The following is a 20,802-nucleotide window of genomic DNA, read 5'->3' on the forward strand; positions in this document are numbered from 1 at the left end:
CTTGACCCGGAAGTGCTTCTGCTCTTCCGTCCACGTAACTTGTCAGCACTTCCGGGTCAGACAGAGATTTAAAGTTCTTTAATCAGCCCGGAAGTACTTCTGGGCTCCCGTCCTTAATGACTTCCCACTACTGGGCTGTAAGGGAAGCAAGACTCTCCTGGGCCTTCCACAGCACCCCCTGGTGGCACCCAGCAGGGCTGAGATAGAGAACTCCAAGTCCGAGGATGCTCTGTGGCAATCTGGGGCACCGCTACACTCCAGGGGAGCTGCCATCTAGCATGTTGATGGAGGCAGTGCCCAAAAGTTATCTGCCTTCTCCCATCCTTCCATTCTCAGGGTGTTTGAGCTGCCGGCCGCCCCTTACACCTTGAAGGCCACATTGAGAATTGCAGGAGGTTGGTTGGCCTTCTTCGGCCACGTGAAGACACTGTTATGTCAGCCTGTCTGTTTAGGTTGTGTTAAATGATCAAGTGAGGTCAGCTGCCAGGTTTACACCATGGAATCTGGCATTCCTGACCAGTTCCATCCTAGAGCCCTTGATGTTCAGTGGCGTGTGGACAGCATGGGCCTTCCTGAAGTTAACAATCATCTCTTTTATCATATCCACATTAAAAGACAGATTGCAGCACATGAGCCATTCAACCAATCATCGTATCTCCATTCTGTAGGCTAACTCCCCTGCATTACTGATGAGCCCCACCACCATTGTGTCATCAGCGATGGTGTTACAGCTGTCCGTAGCCAATCAATTATAAGTCAACAGAGTGAACAGAAGTGGGCTGAGTACACAGCTATGAGGGAGCACAGTGTTTAGTGTGTTGGTGATGGAGATGGTGTTCCTGATGTGGACTATCTGGGGTCTCCCAGTCAGGAAGTCCAGGATCCAGTTGCATAGGGAAGGAAGTGTTGTAACCAAGCAGACTCAGCTTCTCTATAAGCTTCTGAGGGATGATGGTATCTAAAGCTGAAACAAACAAAGAAATGTATGTGTAAATATCCTGGTAAGGGCGCCTGTCTTGACTCAGGAGTTCCAAAATACTTTCAAAAATTGCCCTCAGAGCTGGGGGGGATTACAATCCAAACCCTGAATAGACACCATAAAAGGGCCTAGAAGAATCTTGATAAAATTAACAATTTATTAAGTCCAAGAAGCTCCTAAGGAATTCCCTGAAGAAGAAAGGCAATCCACAGCAAACAAAGTCCCAATACAGAATCCAAAGATGAAGTCGAAAACAGAGCAGAGGATCAGAAAATGATGGTATGCACAAAAGCAAAAAAGACACAGGAAAGCACAAGTAACACTCCACTCCCTAACATGTTTGAAATGAACCACCAGGAACTGTGAAAGTCCCTCCAATATACACTCACTGGCCACTTTATTAGGTACACTGAAGTTCGACATGTTGCGCATTTCAGAGATGGTTGTGCATGAAAATCCCATTAAATCAATTGTTTCTGAAATACTCAGAGCAGCCCGTATGGCACCACCAGCCATGCCACGTTCAAAGTCGCTTCACTCTCCTTTCTTCCCTATGCTGATTTGAACTTCAGCAGGTCGTTTTGATTATGTCTACATGCTTAAATAGATGGAGTTGCTGCAATGTATTAGCTGAATATTTGCGTTAACAAGTAGTTGAACCTAATAAAGTGTCCTGTGGGTGTATAGGGAGGACAGATACAATACAATACAATACAAATTATTTTTGTGTAGCCCAAAATCACACAAGAAGTGCCACAATGGGCTTTAACAGGCCCTACCTATTGACAGCCCCCTAGCCTTGACTATCTAAGAAGACAAGGAAAAACTCCCAAAAAAACCCCAGTAGGGAAAAATGGAAGAAACCTTGGGAAAGACAGTTTAAAGAGAGACCCCTTTCCAGGTAGGTAGGGAGAACAGAGGGTGTCAAAAAGAAGGGGGGACAATACAACACAATACACAGAACAGAACAAATCGTCAATACAATATAATGCAATTGTAACAGTAGATGATATCACATGATATGAGTCCTGGAGACTGTTTGGCCATTCCACAGCTGAAACAGAGTTGGGCCAGCCAATCCGAAGAAAGGACCCCTCTACCCCACGATTCCTGTGATCCTCCATCAGAGATGACTTTACCTTAGTCAGGCCAAACAACTTGGCAGGTGGGCCGTGGCACCAAGTGCCACATTTGAGTACTGAGAAGAGAAACAGAATAGGTGAGTGGTGGTTCTGAGACTAAGTATCTACGCTGGCATCCCAAAGGTTGCTGGTTCGAATCCCTGTCACTGCCAAAAGAGATGCTACTCTGCTGGGCCCTTCAGCAAGGCCCTTAACCTTTGATTGTTCCAAGGGCGCTGTACAATGGCTGACCCCAAGGGGTATGCGAAAAGATGCATTTCACTGCATGTTGTCCTGTATAACTATGTATGTGACAAACAAATAAAGAGTCCTAACCATTATGTTACTTATGTTTTAGTGCTAATGACTAACAACAGAGATGCAGTCTGTACAGTTAATCAGCAGCTCTAGTCAGGGTGTGCTAAACTGAAGTAGTGAGTCTTCAGCCGGTATCTAAAGGCTGAGACTGAAGGGGCATCTCTTATAGTAGCAGGCAGACCAGTCCACAGTTTAGGGGCCCTATAACTTAAAGCTCGACCTCCCACTGTTATTTTATTAATTCTTGGAATCATAAACAGACCAGCATCTTGAGATCTTAATGTGCGCTCAGGTTTTTAAATTGTGATAAGTTCAGACAAGTAAGTCGGACCTCGGCCATTTAATGCTTTATGTTAAAAGGAGGATTTTGCAATCTGCCCTAAACTTAACTAGGAGCCAGTGTAAGGATTTAAGAACTGGAGTTACGTGTTTGTATTTTCTTGTTCTTGTAATAATTCTTGCAGCAGCATTTTGGATTAACTGGAGGCTGAATAAAGAACAGTTTGAACAGCCAGTGAACACCGCATTGCAGTAGTCAATCCTACTAGAAATAAATACAGGAATTAATTTCTCACAATCCTGTTTATTTAGAAAACACCTTAATTTCTCAACATTTTTAAGATGGAAGAAACCTGATTTGGACAACTGTGTAATGTGCTCTTTAAATGACATGCTAGAGTCAAAAATTAACTCCTAGATTGCGGGCTGATTCAGTAAAATTAATTGGGATTCCAACTGAGTTAAATGATGACAAAATATTGCTGTGATCAGCATCATTCCCTCCAACAATTACCATGTCTGTTACAATTACAAGTCGTTCTCACCCATCCACTCCTTTAATTCACTAACACAACTAATTAAAGACAACATCAGAGAAACTTCATTTGGTTTAAATGAAAGGTATAACTGGGTGTCATCTGCGTACGAGTGACAAGGAATGTGATGTTTCCTAATGAGAGATCCCATGTAAAGTCCAAGCATGTAAAGTGAAAACAGTGAAGGTCCGAGTACTGAGCCCTGCAGGACACCATATTGAACTTCTGTGTATAATGATGGAGTCCTGTCAGCACATTTCTGTACATATTTGAATCGACCAAACCAGGCGAGCACAGTGCCTGTAAGCCCAACATCTTTTTCTAGCCTGTGCAGTAAAATAGAATGGTCAATGGTGTCAAACGCTGCACTTAAGTCTAACAACATAATTACAGTGGAGTTTCCGTTCATCAGAGCATATCAGAATGTCGTTTACAACCTGCGTTAGTGCCGTTTATGTAGTATGAGCAGTGCGGAAACCAGACTGGAATTTATCAAATAAATTGTAATGCGTAAGGTGTGACTGAAGATGACTGGTGACTACTTTTTCTAGTATTTTACAGAGAAAGGATAAATTTGAAATAGGCCTATAATTATTTTGTATGTGTGGGTCTAGGTCTGACTTTTAAAGTAATGGTTTAATGACTGACACGTTTAGTGCATCAGGTATTGTGCCATGCAATAATGAACTATTGATAATGTTTAGAATAGACGCTGCAAGAACATCCATTTTTTTTTTTTTTACTAGTTTTGTTGGCACTTGATCAAGGGAACAAGTACTGGGTTTCATTTTAGAAATTAAAGTTAAAGACTTCCTGCTCAGTTACAGGATTAAAATTACTAAAGTGCTGAATGCAATGTGAGGCAGGGACTGCTAAGATAGTATGTGGTCTGTACTGGGATGCTGAGATCTGGGATCATATATTTTTAATTTTCTCATTGAAGAAGTTCATAAAGTCTGTACTGCTAATATCTGTTGGTATTTTGCACTGTTGATCTGAATTACCATTTGTTAAGTTAGCGACTAAACAGTACCCGAGGATTTTTATTATAGCTATCTATTATTGTAGAATCGTATTCTGAGTGAGCTTTAAAGAGAGCTTTTTTATATTTTTTAACACTCTCTGTCCTTGCAATTTGAAAGACAAAGATAGATAGATAGATAGATAGATAGATAGATAGATAGATAGATAGATAGATAGATAGATAGATAGATAGATAGATAGATAGATAGATAGATCTTTATTGTCATTGTCACTTTTACAAAGGAACAACGAAATTAAAGGTGCAGTCGACTCAGTGTGAGGCATAAGAGTTAAGAAGACAAGAGGAGAGAAAATAATAACAAACCAGTTAGTAATAAAAGTACTTTACAAAATATACAAATTACACTTGTTATATATACAAATTACACTGGTTGACTTAAGGTCTATATTGCACATTGGGAGAATGATATGGAGCAGTTTTATTTGAGTTCAGGGCCATGATTGCTTTGGATAAAAGCTATTTTTAAGGCGGTTTGTCACGGTTTTCGTTGCTCTGTATCTCTTGCCCGATGACAAAAGCTGGAAGAGGCAATGACCGGGATGTGATGAATCCTGTGAAATGTCTATTGCTTTTTTGCGGCATCAGGATGTGTAGATTTGTTCCAGAGTGGGGAGGGTACAACAAATTGTTCTCTCTGCAGTCCTGACGACCCTGTGGAGTGCTTTCTTTTCTGAGGAAGCGCAGCTGCCGTACCACACACACAGTCCGTACGTGAGCACACTCTTGATGGAACAGTGATAAAAGGCAAGGAGAAGATTTTTGGGGAGATGGTTCTGAGGATTCTCAGTTGTGCCTTCTTCAGCAGTTCCTTGGTGTTGGTTCTCCAGGTCACCGGGACCCTCTCCACGCAGGCCCCGCCAAAGATGTTTTTAAGCCCACCTGCCAAGTTGTTTGGCCTGACTAAGGTAAAGTCATCTCTGATGGAGGATCACAGGAATCGTGGGGTAGAGGGGTCCTTTCATCGGATTGGCTGGCCCAACTCTGTTTCAGCTGTGGAATGGCCAGTCTCCAGGACTCATATCATGTGATATCATCTACTGTTGAATTCCGCTCTGTACTTGTAATATTTTAAGTCAATAACAAGCTCCTTTGTTTTTATGGTGTTGAGGAGCAGGTTATTGTCTCTGCACCACTCTGACAGCTGCTCCACCTCATCCCTGTATGCCAGCTCACCCTCCTTGCCCGAGATGAGTCCGACCACCGTCGTGTCATCCACAAACTTTATGATCTTGTTGCCATGGTGAGTGACACAGTCATATGTGTAGAGGGTGTAGAGGAGCAGGCTGAGCACACAACCCTCCCAGTGTTGATGCTGGGAACAGTGGAGGTGTGGGGACCCAACCTGACCCTCTGGGAGTGACCAGACAGTATCCAACTGCAGTGATGGGAGTCCCTGATCTACCAGTCTGGACACCAGTCGTTGTTGGAGGATAGTGTTAAATGCCGAGCTGAAGTCCACAAAGAAGTCTGGCATAACTCCCCTGCTGCTCCAGGTGGGTCAGGGCAGCATGAAGGGCTGTGGCCACAGCGTCCTCAGTGAATCTCTTTGCTTTGTAAGCAAATTGAAATGGGTCCAGGTCTGCTGGCAGGCAGGCGATGATATGACTACGCACCAGTTTCTCAAAGCACTTCATGATGACAGATGTGACTGCCACTGGGCGGAAATCATTTAGACTGTTCGTGATGGATTTTTTCGGCAGCGGGACAATGATTGAGGACTTGAGGCAGGATGGGACAGTGGCCTGGGACAGGGATTGGTTGAAAATCCTAGTGAAGATTCCGACCAGTTGATCCACACAGTCTTTCAGCACCTGTCCAGCCACACCATCAAGACCTGCAGCCTTCCTCAGGTTCACCTTCCTCATCACCCATCTCGCCTCACACTCTTCCACCATGAGAATGTTGCTGTTGTGAATAGGCGGCTGTGATGGAACTGCTGTTGCTGTCGCCTCAAAGCGGGCAAAGAAGATGTTCAGCTCCTCTGCCAGAGAAGCGTCTCCCTCAGCGGCCAAGGAGTTGCTGGGTTTATAGCCGGTGATGTGCTGGATACACTGCCACACCTGCCTGGTGTTGGTACTCCTCAGATGGTCCTCTATCCTCCTTCTGTATGCTGCCTTGGCCTCTTGGATGCCTCTCTTCAGGTTCTCTGTGGCTACACTGTAATGAACCCCATCCCCAGACTTGAAAGGAGTATTCCTGGTTTTTTAGCAGACTCTGGACCTTCTTCGTCATCCAGGGATTCCTTTTAGGATAAATCCTTATGCATCTGTCCTTGGTGACATTGTCTGTGCAGAACCTGATGTAATCAGGTGGTTCTCCAAGTCTTGGTGATTGAAAATATCCCAATCAGTTCTCTGCAAGCAGTCCTGCAATTGTTGGAAGGCCTCCTCAGGCCATATGGCAACAGTCCTAGTCATAGTGAGAACTTGTTTCCCGAGGTGGGTATTTCCAGGGATCAGAAGCAGGGATGTATGTTCAGACTGGCCAAGGTGTGCTAGAGGTTTAGCCCTATAGGCCTGTCTGATGTTTGTGTACAGCTTGTCCAGTGTTTTTACTGCCCTGGTTGCACACTTTATGTGTTGATGGAACTTGGGGAGAACTGTGTTCAGATCTTCATGATTAAAGTCCCCAGAAATGATGTGAAAAGCCTCAAGATACTTGCTCTGTTTACTGCTGATGGTGTCATGCAAAAGTCCCAGAGCCGAGTTAGCATTAGTATCTGGTGCTATATACACAGCAGTCAGCAGTATGGCATTAAATTCATGGGGAGGTATATGGGTCTGCATTTAATTGTCATAAACTCCACTTCTGGAGAGCAGTGTCTGGTGACTGTGGTGGAATTCGTGCACCAGCTATTGTTCACATAAATGCACAGCCCCCCTCCTCTTTTCTTACCGGAGCTCTCTGTCCTGTCTTGCCGGTGTGCTGTGTAAGCCTGCTATCTCGATCGCCGTGTCCGGTATGAGTGGATTAAGCCACGTCTCCGTGATCAGCAGGATACAGCAGTCCTTTGTTGTTTTGCAGCTTTGTTGTTCTCCATCTGCGCTCCAGTTTTCGACACTCTAATTTAAGAGCTCGAGTGTTTTCATTAAACCAGGGAGAGTTTCTATGTGCTTTGATCACTTTTGCTTTAAGGGGAGCCACTGCGTCCAGAGCATCTCTCAAGGTCACATTATAATGTGATGTTAGTTGATTGAAATTGTTTTCCATGTTTACATTTGATGTTAACCGATCTAAATGGTTTTCCACAATTACACTCAACTTGCTCAAAGAATCTAGAAATTTGGAAGCAGAATTACAATCTAGATGTCACGCTCTCTTTGTTTTAATCTGTGAGTGCGTTGGCAAGGGCAGGACTAAATCAAATGTAATTAAGCAGTGATCGGAAATAACTTCATTTAATGGAGTAATATTTAAATTTTGAATTTTAACTTTGTAAGTTATAATTAAATCTAATGTGTGGTTATGATTATGAGTTGGACCTTTGACAATCTGACAAAATCCTACTGAATTTAACAAATAAGTAAAACATTTGTTAAAAGTGTCAGTTTCCACATCGATGTGTACATTAAAATCCCCCATCAATATTACGTGATCATAATTTATAGCCAAATCAGATTAAGGTTGTTAAGTTCTTGGTGATGATTGGCAGTTGGCCCCACCTCTTGGAGAACCACCCACAAAACACATGGGACATAATCAAGGCATTGTCCAATTACAAATAGACACAAAGTATAATATACATAATAAACATAAGAAACATTCCCATAACTGCAGTGGGCTGGCGCCCTGCCCGGGTCCTTGTTTCCTGTCTTGCGCCCTGTGTTGGCTGGGATTGGCTCCAGCAGACCCCCGTGACCCTGTAGTTGGGATATACAGTTAGGTCCATAAATATTTGGACAGACAACTTTTTTCTCATTTTGGTTCTGTACGTTACCACAATGAATTTTAAATGAAACAACTCAGATGCAGTTGAAGTGCAGACTTTCAGCTTTAATTCAGTGGGTTGAACAAAAAGAAAATGTGAGGCAACTAAAGCATTTTTTGAACACAATCCCTTCATTTCAGGGACTCAAAAGTAATTGGACAACTTAAATAACTGGAAATAAAATGTTCATTTCTAATACTTGGTTGAAAACCCCTTTGCTGGCAATGCCAGCCTGAAGTCTTGAACTCATGGACATCACCAGATGCTGGGTTTCCTCCTTTTTAATGCTCTGCCAGGCCTTTACTTTCAGTTGCTGTTTGTTTGTGGGCCTTTCTGTCTGAAGTTTAGTCTTCAACAAGTGAAATGCCTGCTCAATTGGGTTAAGATCAGGTGACTGACTTGGCCATTCAAGAATTTTCCACTTCTTTGCTTTAATAAACTCCTGGGTTGCTTTGGCTGTATGTTTTGGGTCTTTGTCCATCTGTATCATGAAACGTCGCCCAATCAATTTGACGTCATTTAGCTGGATTTGAGCAGACAGTATGTCTCTGAACACCTCAGAATTCATTCGGCTGCTTCTGTCCTGTGTCACATCATCAATAAACACTAGTGTCCCAGTGCCACTGGCAGCCATACGCCAAGCCATCACACTGCCTGACTCCACCGTGTTTTACAGATGATGTGCTATGCTTTGGATAATGAGCTGTTCCACGCCTTCTCCATCCTTTTTTCTTGCCATCATTCTGGTAGAGGTTGATCTTGGTTTCATCTGTCCAAAGAATGTTTTTCCAGAACTGTGCTGGCTTTTTTAGATGTTCTTTAGCAAAGTCCAATCTAGCCTTTCTATTCTTGAGGCTTATGAGTGTCTTGCACCTTGCAGTGCACCCTCTGTATTTACTTTCATGCAGTCTTCTCTTTATGGTAGACTTGGATATCGATATGCTGACCCCCTGGAGAGTGTTGTTCACTTGGTAGGCTGTTGTGTAGGGGTTTCTCTTCACCATGCGAATGATTCTGCAATCATCCACCACTGTTGTCTTCCGTGGACGTCCAGGTCTTTCTGCGTTGCTTGCTTTCTTTCTCAGGATGTACCAAACTGTAGATTTTGCCACTCGTAATATTGTAGCAATTTCTCGGATTTTTTTTTCTGTTTTCTTAGCTTAAGGATGGCTTCTTTCACCTGCATGGAGAGCTCCTTTGACCGCATGTTGTCTGTTCACAGCAAAATCTTCCACATGCAAGCACCACACCTCAAATCAACTCCAGGCCTTTTATCTGCTTAATTGATAAGACATAACGACGGACTTGAACACACCTGCCCATGAAATAGCCTTTGAGTCAATTGTCCAATTACTTTTGAGCCCCTGAAATGAAGTGATTGTGTTTAAAACTTTAGTTGCCTCACATTTTTATACAATCATTTTGTTCAACCCACTGAATTAAAGCTGAAAGTCTGCACTTCAATTGCATCTGAGTTGTTTCATTTAAAATTCATTGTGGTAACGTACAGAACCAAAATGAGAAAAAAGTGGTCTCTGTCCAAATATTTATGGACCTAACTGTAGCTGGTTGGGTAATGGATGGATGGACATTTCTATAGATAGATGGCACAAGATTGGACAAAAAACACACAACTCTGAACCCGAGCTAGGGGAGAAATGCTGGCTGAAACATGACAACACTTACTCGGTCAAGAGAGTAAAGCGCCAACAGAAGGTGGTGAAGCTGGCACAGCAAATGACCAGCACCCAGCTGCTTTCTGTTCAGGACACACAGAACAGGATTATTAAAGAGCACAGCCATACTGTACTTTTTCTCACTCCTCCCCATTGGCACTTGTTAGTTGTAAATTTAGAGAAAGTCTCAGTCCATAAGCTGTAAGGTTACTGAACACGCAGTCATAAGAATGCATTTTATAAAAAAACTATGTGTGTGTGTTATTTAAACATATACAATTTATCCTTTGAATGCAATGTCTATGTTGGTATTGTCAGGTGTTCTAAGGTGACATGCAAGAAAGCATCCCATTGTCCTGACTGCCTGTCAATAAACGTGAACTGAAACTTGAAGGGAGCTGCAAACTCCACCTATTGCCTATAAATTGGAGGAAAGAAAAAATGGCCTACAAGCATTGAAAAATCTCCACTCCGTTGCATATCAAAGGCCAGTTTTTAATGGTTCGTTTAAATACAGCCATTACTGTCTTCCTCAGCTGCTGAATCCTTTGATAACAAACACCAGTCTCTGGACTCAAGCACTTAAGTGTTGTCAATGGGCCAAACTGCTGAATGTGACCAAACTGAATTATTATTATTAGTGTTCATATGATGGATGATTTTCAGATTCAGATGGTGGGCTTTGATGTCCAGGTGTTTCGAGCCCCTATCCCTGATCCTCAGAAGAGCTGTTCTTTATGTCAGATAGTCACATGAGGTCCTGGACCTTCTGGTGTTACCCACAGATAATTGTCTAATTACCCTGGGTAATGGACAACTCTTGTCAAGGGTACCAAGTCCTAGTTTTTACCCCAGGTCCCTCTAGAATAATTCACTCAGCAAATAATTTTCACACACAACAGTTTCTTCAGTGACATTTCCCAATCTTTGTGGTGACATGACCCATTTTTTCACATACCAATGTTTCATAATCGAGCACAATCTTCAGAGCAGGAAGTGAGGAGGTCATCCAGGATCAGTCACAATACACCTGAGATGCTGTCTCTCTGAATTGAGCGAGATCATTGGTGCGGTGGATGGGATTTCGTCTTTGGGTTGGCCATAATGCTGCCGCTGTGAATCGACCGCTGAGGACAGCAATAAAGAGTTGGCGTGCCAGCATGGCCACCCCTTATAACTGTTTTCAGAAAAATCTAAAACAACAATGCAATTATTTCGGAGTCATCTCTGTAGACATGAGTTCACAATAGAACTGTTTGCTCGTTGACCCTTTGCATGTGTAGCCTTTGCCCAGGTACTTCATCTTCCTCCATCCACAGAATGATGTGCCCCCTTGATGGACGGGTTCAAAAACTGAATGAGATATCATAAACCTGAAGGTTGCAGACATTGTAGGGGGAATAGGACCGTTGCACCCAGCATCTTCTCAGGAATTAAACAAACAGGGGGACGCGTTTTGGCCCACCGAGGTTCCCTAACTGAAAGTCAAACTGCTTTCTTTTGTGGCCTGCCATTGAATCCTGAGATCTCATTTTATGTGTTTATGTTGCAGCGGACGCCTCCAGTCCCATATCTCTAGAAGAAGAGTGTCCTAATCGCAGCTTCTTTATCCGCATGAAGTCCACGCTCACCAAACGAGGACTACATGTGAAGTCTTCTGGATATAAGGTATGTGAACTATTGGGTCAGGCACGTCAAAGTGACTCAAGTGTAGTGGTCTACCCCCAGGGTTTCTCAAAGTCCGTCCTGAGGGCCCACTGCGACTTCAGGTTTTTGTTCCAGCCAGATTCATAATCAGTGACAACAACTGATAATGTCGATCTCATTAGCTGTTTATTTTTCCTGTTCTTTTATTCTACATTCAGAACAACACAGCAGCATGATTTTTACATTTATAAGAAACTTAGAAATATTTCTGTTTTTGCTATGTAATTCAGCTACTTTAGCGTCACACCCATAAAGTAGTTAATAATGGATTAATTAAACAATTACGACACTTGGAAAAGTAGAATGTCAATCAAAATGAAAATATTGTTAAAAAATATACATTATTTTCATATTACTGCTTAGTACATTTTAATAATTCTTTCTTTTTTTTACCAAACTTAGTTTTCTCATTTTTATATCGCTCCCTAAACACAGAACTTGGGAAATAACACATCACTTAATTAGCCCAGGAGTCCAATTAAAAACAGAAGCTGGTTGGAGTAAAAACCTGCAGCCACGGGGGGTCCCCAGCACCGAGTCTGAGTACCCCTGGTCTGCCCTGATACTGAAGCTCCTTCGTTAGATGATAGAAAATTGTTTTAAAAAGTGTCTGGGGTGAATTTTCCTACCAAATTCTCTGATTTGATGTTGTGGTATGCTGGGGGCTGTTCCAGCAATTAGGTTAAATGGAGTAATGATTACATTTTTTATTTATATAGCATCTTTGTGAAACCCAAAGTTTCACAACACATAACATTAATGAGGACAAAAAACACAGAAATATATATTATATAAAAAAACAGTAAGGTCTGTGTGTCCAGTCCAATCCAGCTGGCCAGTTTGGCTTTGGTGTGCTTGGTCAGTTTGGCTATGACCATGCGATGGAAGGGGAAGTCAGAGTGTGAGACGCACAAGGAGGAGTAAAGGTGCACACTGAGAGAGTCGCTTCCAAAAGACGTCCAAGTGTAAAACTGGACAGGAGGTGAGAAAGGCACCACAAAAATAACTACAGAGCCTGAGAAGCAGTAATTATGGGAGCATGTTCATGAGACGCAGATGCCAATGATGAGACTTCACATAAACACGTGAATACAGAGGAAAGTCACGAAGGTACATGTTACACAAGAGAGAGAAGGAAAAACAACACCTACAGAAACTGAGTTATGACAAAAAGAATCCTAACAGAAGGAAACGACCTGGAGTTGAATTTTAAGAGAAGACCATAAAGAGCAGTCACATTGTGGTGAAACATTCTAAGGTTTAGGGTCCATGGCACTGAATGACAAGACCCTCCAGTTTGGTCAAAGGGACCCTCTTCAATCCAGTGCCAGAGAACATGAGCAAGAGTGGAGGGTTGTAAGGGTAAAGGAGTTTAATTAGGTAAGTAGGGGCAAGACGATGAAAACCTTTAGAGGTATTAGGTAGAAGTTTGAATGGAATATGGTGAGTTCTACGAGTATCTATCTATTTATTATATATATTTATTATATAGTGCCTCACTATCTATCTATCTATCTATCTATCTATCTATCTATCTATCTATCTATCTATCTATCTATCTATCTATCTATCTATCTATCTATTGTGGACATGTGGGGTGCTGTTGCCCGGTGAACCCACCAGACAGACGATCAAGGACACACGTTTAAAACACCAAGAATAATTTCTTTAATAATATTCTTCAATAAGTGTACAAAGCACCGCACACTCCACAATTCTTCCAATAATAAACAATAAACACAATCCTCCAACTCCCAGCAGCTCTGTTTTCTACCGCCCAACTCCGGCTCCATCTGCTGGGGTTTCCCACAGTCCTTTTAAAGTCTATGACCCGGAAGTACTTCTTCTCCGGGTCAACACCACATCTTCCTTTATCAATTGTCCCAGAAGTACTGCAGGCTTCTGTCCTCGTGACCCCAAAGTACTTCCGGGTTGACATCCTCATAATATCCCCCTGGTTCTTGGTGAGCTCCCCCTGGCAGCACCCACGCCTCCCAACAGTGCTGAGGATATGGACTCCGTGTCCCATACTGCCCTGCGGGAATCCGAAGAACCATTTCCATCCAAGGGAGCTGCCATCTAGCATTCTGGGGGATCTAGTGCCCTGCAAAGGCTGTTTTTCTTAGTAGAGGAACGTCCCGGCCAGACTGAAACGGCGTCTATCCATTGCATTATCTATCTATTATATAGTGCCTTTCACTCTATCTATCTATCTATCTATCTATCTATCTATCTATCTATCTATCTATCTATCTATCTATCTATCTATCTTAAAGTGCTTGTCAAATCTATCTATCTATCTATCTATCTATCTATCTATCTATCTATCTATCTATCTATCTATCTATCTATCTATCTATCTATCATATAGTGCCTTTCTTATCTATCTATCTATCTATCTATCTATCTATCTATCTATCTATCTATCTATCTATCTATCTATCTATCTATCTGTTTGAGATAACTAATATAACCAATAAAGAACAGAAGTGATGTGCTCAGTCTATGTAAGGACCATGGCAGCTGAATTCTGAGTAAACTGCACACTATTGAGTGTTTTAGCAGCGGGACTAGTGAACATGGAATTATAATAACCAGGTCTGGAAGCACTGAAAGCCTGGCCGGTGTTTTAGCACCTTTCTTGTTTAGTAAAGGGAAATGGCGAGCTGTGTTGCAGAGATGGAAAAGATCAGTTTCAGCAATGGAGATTATATGATGGTAAAAGGTAATTGCCAAGCCCAGTAATATGGTGTCTATGGAAAGTATTTTCCCTTTGGAAGTTTTCACATTTTATAATTATACAACATTGAATCACAGTGGATTTAATTTGGCTTTTTTGACAGAAAGCAGCAAAAAATGTCAAAATGAAAACAGATCTCTGGAAAGTGGCATGAACTAATCATGACAATCTCTTAAGTATTCACCCTCTTTAATGAGATGCTCATTGGTTTTAGAAGTCACCTAAATTCACCTGAGTGTGGAAGGACCGAGTTACGGTGAGTCAGTATGGTGGACAAAGAAAATGCCAAGCCAATCCATGAAAAACACAAGTCAGGAGATGGAGACAAGAAAATGTCCATGTCACTGGATATCCAGACTAACACCAAGAGTAGAAGCCAAAGTGACTGAAGCTGACCATCATGTTTTCAGTGGGCTATGGCTCTATCATCCCTGTGTGCTCTGTTGTGTCCTGGGTTTTTTTCCTACTTTGAACCCTAAACTGGATACTTCCAGTCATCTCTCAGTAAAAATACCTATTCTTCCTTTTGTCAGTTTTTACTTAGCAGCTATTTGAGGGTGTCCTTCAGTGGCTTTTTTTTATATCTCTGGCCATCTGCTCTTATCTAGTGACCACCCTCCTGACTTATCCTCCAAACAATTGTCACCATAAGAATTCCCAGGAGCTCACATCTGGGAATAGCTAAATGCGGTGAGTCCCGTCCCACACTTACTTTGACTCGTCTCGTCTCACCGGGTCTATTTCTCCATCCTACAGGTGATCCACGTGACTGGCTGCATGCGCAGCCGGGCCGCTGTGGCCCAAAACTCGACTCCTTTAGTGCAACGAGTGCTGGGACTGGTGGCCTTGGCTCACACCCTTCCTCCTTCCACGCTGAGTGAGGTGCGGATCGACAGCCAAATGTTTGTCTTCCGTGTCAACATGGACCTGCAGGTGGTCTACTGTGAGAACAGGTAAGAGTATGACAACGCCACTCGGTTTCCTCAGGTAACGGGTTATAATGGGAGAAACAAACTGAAATGTCAGTCAATCTTTATTATTTATAGTGCCTTTCACAGAAATTGCTATATACTGTACTGGTATATTTGAATAGTTCAGGTTGAGGGTTCGTGATGTGTGATTTAAAAGGCATTAGATAAGGCTAGGTGCTATGAAAGGCGCTGTATAAATTAAAGACTGGTTATCAAAGTGTTGTTAGCTTTCTGACTATTATGTTCTTTCGTATGCTAAACTTAGCAACAATACAGATAATGGGAGAAACTTAAAATTCAAATCTTAATTTTATATAGTGCCTTTCACAAAAAATGCTATATACTATATTGGTTGAGGTGAACAGCCGGGACGCCCAAAGAGGAGAAAGATGGGGAAAAACAGCTACTGAGGGACACTGCCTCCCCCAGGACACCAGATGGCGATGTCCCTACAGCATAGCAGTACCCCAGATTCCTGCAGGGCACCATGGGATTTGGAGTTTGGCTTCACAGCCCTACTAAGTACCCTGGGTGCTGGCAGGAGATGCTGCAAGGAGACCTGGGAGTCTGTACTTTCCGTATATCCTCAAAGTACTCCCAAGTCACGGGGATGGAAGCCCCCGAAGTACTTCCGGGCTGAAGATAAAGCAAGTTCTCCATCTGACCCGGAAGTGCTGGCAAGTCACGTGGGAAGAAGAATAGAAGCACTTCTGGGTCAAGGACTATATAAAGGACTGCTGGAGACCCAGCAAGTGTGTCGGAGCCGGGAGGAGTGTGACAGAGCTTGCTGGGAGGTGTGGAGGAGAGATTAGTGATTAATAGTGTGCTTTTCAAATTGTGTTTATGGTGGCTGTGGTGCTTAGAAGCACTGTGGAAGAAGAAAACAGAATTAAAATACTTCTTGGTGCTTTTACTCTGTGTCCTGAGTGTCTGTCTGTTGGGTTTAAAGGGGCAACAGCGACCCCTAGCGTCCACGTGGTGTATTTGAATAGTTCAGGTAGCAAGTTCATGATGTGTGATTTAAAACGCGTCAAATGAGGCTAGGTTTCATGAAAGGCGCTATATAAGTTAAAGACTGGTTAACAAAGTGTTGTTAGCTTCCTCACTATTGTGTTTTTTAGTATGCTAAACATATTGACAATACATATAATGGGAGAAACAAACTGAAATGTCAATCTTTATTTTATATAGTGCCTTTCACAGAAAATGCTATATACTATATTGGTGTATTTGAATAATTCGGGTAGAGGGTTCATGATGTGTGATTTAAAATGCATCAAATGAGGATGGGTGCTGTGAAAGGTGCTACATAAGTTAAAGACTGGTTAACAAGGCATTGTTAGCTTTCTCACTATTGTGTTTTTTAGTATGCTAAACTTATTTCATCCATTATCCAACCCACTGTATCCTAACAACAGGGTCACAGGGGTCTGCTGAAGCCAATCCCAGCCAACACAGGGTGCAAGGCAGGAAACAAACCCTGGGCAGGGCATCGGCCCACACACCAAGCACAATTTAGAATTGCCAATGCACCTAACCTGCATGTCTTTGGATCGTGGGAGGAAACTGGAGCACCCGGATGAAACCCACGCAGACACAGGGAGAACATGCAAACTCCATGCAGGGACTCCTAACTGCAAGGCAGCAGCTCTACCCACTGTGCCACCATACTGCCCACGCTAAACTTATTGACAAAACATATTTTTACATTTCATTTTCATTTTTAAAAATAATTTTATTCCGACACTAACTTCAGTTTACCGCACTTGCAGCTCACAAAACAACAGTCACAGGAGGGGTTTGACCGTATTACACTCTCAGACGTTTTCTCATTTTATTGTTATACAACATTGAGTCGGGCAGCATGGTGGTGCAGTGGTAGTGCTGTAAGGAGGTAAATGTTTGTGCCCCGGGTCCTGTCTGTATGGGGTTTGCATGTTCTCCCTATGTCAGTGTGGGTTTCCTCCCACAGTCCAAATACATGCAGTTTAGGTGAATTGGTGACACTAAATTGTCCCGAGTGCGTGTGTGCGTGTGTGTGTTCGCCCTGTGATGGAGTGGCATCTTGTCCAGGGTTTGTTCTTGCCTTGTGCCCTATGCTAGCTGGCATAAGCTCCAGCACTCTCTGCGATCCAGTTCAGGACAAGATGGGTTAGAAAATAAATGACTGACTGGTGACACTGACAAATAAGTGACACTGACCAACAGAGAAAGTCAAAGTGAAAACAGATCTCTGCAAGATGGACTAAATTAATTACAAATATAAAACAGAAAATAACTGATCTCATTAATTATTTAATACGACACCCCTAAAGCATCACCGCTACAGCTCATTGGTTTTAGAAGTTCCATCATCTCTTCAATGGAGGTCACCTGTCTGGAGTTTGCACCTGAGTGTGGGAAGACCAACTCGGAGGGAGTCAGTATGGTGGACTAACCTTCACAATGAAGACAGACGAACACTTCAAGCGGCTCCATAAAAAGCACAAGTCAGGGGATGGAGACGAGAGAACACCCACGTCATTGAATATCCACTTCAATCAATCATGAAGTAAGGGAAAGAGTGTGGCACAGCTGGAAATCTGCTAGGGCAGGCCAGCCGCAAAAACTGAAAAAGACGAGTGAGGGAGTCCAGCAAGAGATCTTTCACTACATGGCGTCTCAAACTTCTTTTATGAATCATACCACCCCGTAATGGCAATTTGCTGCAATGTCCGGTTCCTTTAACGTAATTGGAGCCATTTACAGCATTCAGATTACAATAGCATGCCAAAAGCCATGCCAACTGCACCTCAGAAGAGGTCATCGGCCTGAAGCTAAGCAAGTTTGGGCCCGGCCAGTACTTGGATGGACGACAACTCTATGTCATATTCTTTGGGTTCTGATACATGTAATTCCAACACAGTTGAACATAACACAAAAAGAGTTATTTTAAGAAAGCTTTACTGATTCAATTATAAAGTGTTTCAGCCATTGATTCACTCCAGTTCCTTAATTCTCTATGGAGCATCTCAGAATTTACAATAAGTAAACGTAAACAGTCTCAAAGACACCATGTCCTAATGAGCTGAACAACTTCCGGACTGTCGCCTTGATGTCACATGTGACGAAGACCATGGAGTGGCTGCTGCTTCACCACCTGAGGCCACAGGTCCGCCACACCCTCGACACTCTGCAGTTCGCATACCAGGAGAAGGTAGGAGCGGAGGATGCCATCATCTACATGCTACACCGATCCCTCTCCCACTTGGACAGAGGCAGTGGTGCTGTAAGAATTATGTTTCTGGACTTTTCTAGTGCCTTCAATACCATCCAACCTCTGCTCCTTAAGGACAAGCTGACACAGATGGGAGTAGACTCACACCTGGTGGCATGGATCATTGTCTATCTTACAGACAGACCTCAGTATGTGCGTCTCGGGAACTGCATGTTTGACATTGTGGTCAGCAGCACAGGAGCGCCACAGGGGCCTGGACTTTCTCCAGTCCAGTTCAGCAAACGTACATCGGACTTCCAATACGACTCGGAGTCCTGCCACGTGCAAAAGTTCACTGACGACACTGCTATCGTGGGCAGCATCAGGAGTGGGCAGGAGGAGGAGTATAGGAACCTAATCAAGGACTTTGTTAAATGGTGCGACTCAAACCACCTACAACTGAACACCAGCAAAGCAATTTTAGGTGGACCAGGCCCCATCATGGACCCTGTGATCATCAGAGGTGACTGTGTAAAGAGGATGCAGACCTATAAATACCTGGGAGTGCAGCTGGATGATAAACTGGACTGCCAATACTGATGCTCTGTGTAAGAGAGGACAGAGCCGACTATACTTCATTAGAAGGCTGACGTCCTTCAACATCTGCAATAAGATGCTGCAGATGTTCTATCAGACGGTTGTGGCGAGCGCCCCCTTTTATGCGGTGGTGTGCTGGGGAGGCAGCATAAAGAAGAGGGACACCTCACTCCTGGACAAACTGGTGAGGAAGGCAGGCTCTATTGTAGGCATGGAGCTTGATAGTTTGAAATCCATGGCAGAGCGACGGGTGCTGAGCAGACTCCTGTCAATCATGGAGAATCCACTGAACAGGATCATCTCCAGACAGAGGAACAGCTTCAGCAACAGACTGCTGTCACCATCCTGCTCCACTGACAGACTGAGGAGACCCCACACTATGTGAATCTTCAATTCCACCCAGGAGGATAAACGTTAACATTATACAAAGTTATTGTCTGTTATACCTGCATTGTTATCACTCTTTAATTTAATATTGTTCTTTATCAGTATGCTGCTGCTGGAGTATTTAAATTTCCCCTTGGGATTAATAAAGCATCTATCTATCTATCTATCTATCTATCTATCTATCTATCTATCTATCTATCTATCTATCTATCTATCTATCTATCTATCTATCTATCTATCTATCTATCTATCTATCTATCTATCTATCTAAGGGAATGTTTGAAAATTACTTATCCTGACAATCTGGGAAAAGAGGTGTCAGCAGGGGGTGCCTACCCTGTGGTTTGAAGGTGAATCCCAATACCCCAAGGCAGTGATTGGGGACACTGGGCTGTAAAAATGGTGCTGCCCTTCGGATGTGATGTAAAAACTGGGGTCCTGACTGTGGTTATTAAAGACCCCTGGGCGTTCTTCATAAAGAGTAGGGTGTATCCCGATGCCCAGTCTAAACTGCCCCCCACCCCCCCATGGCCTAGTCATTCTGGCCCCCTAATCATCTCCTGTCTCTAATTAGCTAACTGTCTCTCACCCCTTCACCACCTAACAGCTAATGTGTGGTGAGAGTACTGACACAAAAAAATGGCTGCCATCACATCACCCTGGTGGATGCTACACATTAGTGGTGTTTGAAGTGGCCCCCCACTTACTATAAGTAGTGAGAAAAGTGCTGTATAAATGCAAAGAATTATAAGGACATCTAGCGAGAATGAAGCTCCTCTTGGTAAATGTGAGCAGTTACAATCCGTTAATGCACAAGTCATCTGTGAGGCCAAAAAGAGAAAGATAATCATTATGTCTCAGTGGCCTCGGTTAAATGTCAGTCATTTTCCAACCTACAGGGTTAAGGGGGTCTGCTGGAGCCAATCCCAGCCAGCATAGGACGCAAGGCAGGAACAAACCCTGGACAGGGTGCCAGCCCACCACAGGGCACACACACCAAGCACACACAAGGGACAATTTAGGATTGCCAATACACCTAACCTGCATGTCTTTGGACTGTGGGAGGAAACCGGAGCACCCGGAGGAAACCCACGCAGACACGGGAAGAATATGCAAACTCCATGCAGGGAGGACCCGGGAAGCGAACGCAGGTCTCCTTACTGCGAGGCAGCAGCGCCACCACTGCACCACTGCGCCACCACGCTGCCCTCAGTCAAATGTAATTCATTTATTATGAAGCAAAGTAGCTTGGCAGACATGATGGTGCACTATGTGGTGGTTGGCTTGTTGTTAAGGTAACTAGATGGACCCTCAGTGTTTCA

At 43.3% G+C, this 20,802-nt stretch overlaps 1 protein-coding gene across 2 annotated transcripts in view; it reads left to right on the forward strand.

Annotated features, from left to right (window-relative positions):
• The window catches only part of npas1 (neuronal PAS domain protein 1), a 366,892-nt gene that overhangs the window by 324,281 nt on the left and 21,809 nt on the right, over nucleotides 1-20,802 (forward strand). For both annotated transcript variants that reach the window (XM_039768048.1, XM_039768049.1), the window contains 2 exons: nucleotides 11,435-11,550; nucleotides 15,086-15,282. In XM_039768048.1, the coding sequence (XP_039623982.1) occupies nucleotides 11,435-11,550; nucleotides 15,086-15,282 (313 nt within the window). The remainder of the gene's footprint in view (nucleotides 1-11,434; nucleotides 11,551-15,085; nucleotides 15,283-20,802) is intronic.

Source organism: Polypterus senegalus, chromosome 11, assembly GCF_016835505.1.
Source record: "Polypterus senegalus isolate Bchr_013 chromosome 11, ASM1683550v1, whole genome shotgun sequence".
Lineage (NCBI taxonomy): Eukaryota > Metazoa > Chordata > Cladistia > Polypteriformes > Polypteridae > Polypterus > Polypterus senegalus.